The sequence below is a fragment of the Helianthus annuus genome, chromosome 13 (assembly GCF_002127325.2).
Source record: "Helianthus annuus cultivar XRQ/B chromosome 13, HanXRQr2.0-SUNRISE, whole genome shotgun sequence".
Taxonomy (NCBI): Eukaryota; Viridiplantae; Streptophyta; class Magnoliopsida; order Asterales; family Asteraceae; genus Helianthus; species Helianthus annuus.
Window position 1 is genome coordinate 601,129 of NC_035445.2, and position 4,090 is coordinate 605,218.

Sequence of the window (4,090 nt, forward strand, 5' to 3'; positions counted from 1 at the left end):
TTTAATTAATTAAACAAATAAAATAAGTAACCATTTCTATAACGAATTAAATTAAAGATAAGAGATTAAATTAAAGATAAGAGATTTTTCGACGTTACAACGGATTAAAATTTTGAAAGAGGCACGCTTGTAAAAATATTTTTTTTTAGACTTAATTTCTAAATCAGGAAGGTTATGAAAACGCGGAGCGTTACATCAAGGTTGGTGCGAACATGAATAAATTCTCAAATTGGTCCCCGGTTATAAAGCATTCGAATACCGGCTCTCACTCTGGAAAGCTAGCACTCTCTCAGTTGGGGGAAGATTAACGCTTATCAAAAGTGTTCTCCATAGCCTTCCAACATATTACTTCTCCCTATTTAGAGCACCAAAAGCGGTTATCGAAAGGCTGGAACAATTGAGACGTAACTTATTCTTGGGAGGTACAAATGAAAAAATCAAAAATGGCATGGGTTAAATGGCAGATTGTAATATCGTCATGGGAACAAGGTGGATTGGGGTTAGGATCGTTATTTGATGCTAATAGAAGTTTGTTATCCAAATGGTGTTGGAGATTCAAATCGGAGCCGAGCAGGTTATGGAGAAGAGTGGTGTATGGTCTTCATCATTCCACCAGACGGTGGGAATTCCTACCCCTCAAAGCCATAAGATCAAGTATATGGTCGAATATTAACAAAATAGGACAACAATTGAAAGTTAAAAATATTACGTTGGGAAACATCATTATTGGTACGATTGATAAGATTTTGGACGGACCATTGGGTGGGCAACTCGTGCCTTAAAAGCTTATTCCCAGCCTCATTTAGACTGGAGCATAATATGATATGATCGGTTGGTGATGGGCTGGTATTTGGTGATAACACTTTATCGATATGTTGGAGGTGGAACAGAGAGCCAACAAGTGAAGAGGAAGTCAAGGAACTCGAAGAGTGTGTAAACACCATTAACACTGTGCAAAGATCTATTGGGGAAGATAAATGGTCGTGGTCAATTAGCAAAGACGGTAAATTTTCAGTCAAATTTCTTAGAAAACTTCTAGTTGATTCAAGTATGCCTCAGGAAAAGCCGTGGCTAGTATAGAACAAATGGTTGCCAAAAAAGTTTTACATTTTTGGTTGGCGTATGGCGAAAACCCGACTCCCAACAAAGGTAGAATTACACAAAAGGGGTATTCACGTCAACTCTTCTACTTGTCCACTGTGCGGGGAAGCAGACGGATCTCTGGAGCATGTGCTGATTTCATGCTACGTGGCAAGCAGTTTCGCCTTGGTGTAACATACCACCCATTTTTGCTTTCTCGTTGCAAGATCTCTTCAAGCTTGTTTTGGTTCGGATGTGTCCATGGTTAAAGGTCAACTAATACAAACGCAAACGGTGAAGCTCTTGGCATGCTGGCTATAATATGAAGAACAAGGAATGTAGTCATTTTCAAATCTAAAAACCTAGATGCGGGGAATATCTTGGTAGAACTGAAAAAACTGGGATATCTATGGATTAAGCATCGGTCAAAGATTAAGCCGTTAGATTGGGATCAATGGTGTAGTTTTAAATTCTAAAAATTTTGTTTCTATGTAAATCTTGGTTTGGCAGAATTTTCCGCATTTGGTCGTACAGAGGTTTTTAATAAAATAAGCCTTTCAGAAAAAATGTAATGTTCCTTTGTTGCTCACTTTTTTATTGTTCCAATAACCTCATATATACATATTTAAGAAAGAAAAAAGTGTCTTATTTGTCTGGTCACCCTCAAACAATATTCTATAGGAGGAATATTTCAAAAGTCTAAAAACAAAAGTGGTTTGAATAACTAGTCCCCAAAATGCTGAGAAATCTTCAACTTTGACTAGCACGCATCATAACTTGAAGTTTCTTGTTCACTTCTTTCTACTTTCCAAGACGTCCTTTTCTCCATCCATATATAACCAAATTCCAATTTAAAGATAAACTTCTCCATATATACAACCAAATTCCAATTTAAACATAAACTTCTACATCAAACAATGCACTCCTTCAAACTGAACATGATTTCTTCATCTTTAGAACTTAATGGACACCATTATAGTGACAAGCCAAAAGAACTCTTCACCTCCATACTTTCTTATGTTTTCTTCAAACTAGTTCTTCTCATCTTCATCTTCCACTTTGGCATAGGTAATCGTGGCAGTTTTGGCTGTCACAAATACCCTATTGTATATCGTTTAGTGATTGTGATTGTGATTGTTTTATCTTTCTAACCCTATTGGTGATATAATAGTTGGGGGCACCATTGGAGCAATAGGAGGAGCTTTAGTCGGGTCCAAGAACAGAATGAACTTCTTACAGGATGTAATTATGGGTGCGGCATCAGGGGTAGTTTTGTCAAATAAAATAATTAGGGTTATGTTTGATCATTTCATGCATCCTGATCATAATGATGAACATGCATGCTTCCTTCATCTGGTAACTAACTCATTCATAAATTTTATTTCATTATTTGTATTTATCACCTAGAATTTGTTAAATAAATCTAATGATCATGTTATTGCAGATTGATATTCTCGCAGGTGATTTGGAATCAAAACTTCTTCGAGATCAGGGTCATATATTCCTAATTACCAAGGTAGTTAACTAAGATTAAACTGATGTAAATTAAAACATTAAATAATAATAATAATAATAATAATAATAATAATAATAATAATAATAATAATAATAATAATAATAATAATAATAATAAAGCAAATAAAATATCTGAAGGCATTTGTTTGGTGCATATATTTAAGGCATACATTCCATAATTGACCATTGAAAATTCAATTTGGTGTGACCAGGTTTCAAGTTGTGAAAAGCTAGTTAAGCTTGCAAAGATTGAAATTTCAAACCATGACATCGTTGACTCTTCTGGAAACGCAACTTGTTGCTCAATTTGCCTTCAGGTAAGCTACATATTTATCCCATGATACATGTAGGGGGTATAAATGAGTCGAATACAAGCTCGCTCAGGTTTGGGTTCGAGTTTGAGTATTTTTTTCAAACTCGAGCTCGAGCCATTTATTTATTACTTATTAATTATTATACTTATACACATTTATAACATAATATACATTATCTAGTTATTCATATCATAATTTAATGTATAGCAATAATTTTAACTATGAAAATTTATATTTGGTATATTAAACAATAGCTATATAAATAGTGAGCTCATTTCGGTTCGTTAGTCTAGCTAGTTAAGCTTGATATATGAAGGTCGGACATGACCATAGTTATAAATCACGTAGTTGAATATAGGCTCAATTTGTTGAAACGTAGCTTAGCTTATAAGCGGCTTTGCTCCCTTACACTCCTAGATGAAAAAATTGGTATTTGCTATAGAAAAAATCTGTCACATTCCATGCATAGCTAAAAAAACTATTTCAAATGAAAATTTAGGAAATTATAAAATATATTCTAAAACCGGTTTTTAATATATTGTGTATTGTAACAGGATTTTGAGGTTGGCAATTCAGCTGGAATATTTCCAAAGTGTGAGCACAAGTTTCATCCAGAATGCATATCCCAATGGCTTCTTACCCACAATTCATGCCCAGTATGCAGAACAACCATATGACCAATTAATTAATACTTACAAAATTCCATTGATTCATTTTCATTAATTTTATTCATTTTTTCTTGATACATGCATGTATAATATTAGATTTTGTTGGTTCATGCACGATACAAAAGGGCACGTGCGCCATGTGATTTGTCGTTGTAGTATTTTCGGTGACCACCCATTGTAAAATCAAATGACTGAAACCCACGTAGCTTTTGTTTGTATATAAAGCAAGTACATCTATGTATGGGTTGTTTCGTGATGGAATGGTGATGATAGTGATAAAGTTTATGATTATTTTATATTTTCCTGATCAGCAATTTCTAGATTTTCTTATGATAAATACTAGGTTTGAATCCCGTGTATTATACGGGCTGTATAAATGTGTTCTCGTTAATAGAAAAAATGGATGTAGTTAACCCAGTAGATTAAAATAGCAACGGTGAAACCATTTTGAACCCACGAATAAAAATGAAATCTTTGGACAAAACTGGTAAAATAACTGAAATCACAAGGACT

General features: G+C 34.1%; 1 protein-coding gene across 1 annotated transcript; it reads left to right on the plus strand.

The window, feature by feature from the left end:
* Positions 1 to 1,960: 1,960 nt before the first annotated feature.
* Positions 1,961 to 3,867, plus strand: LOC110902387 (NEP1-interacting protein 2). The gene is made up of 5 exons (XM_022149064.2): positions 1,961 to 2,148; positions 2,252 to 2,436; positions 2,525 to 2,596; positions 2,808 to 2,912; positions 3,464 to 3,867. The coding sequence occupies exons 1-5, from the start codon at positions 1,998 to 2,000 to the stop codon at positions 3,584 to 3,586; spliced, it is 636 nt and encodes a 211-aa protein (XP_022004756.1). The 5' UTR covers positions 1,961 to 1,997; the 3' UTR covers positions 3,587 to 3,867.
* The last annotated feature ends 223 nt before the right edge of the window (positions 3,868 to 4,090 follow it).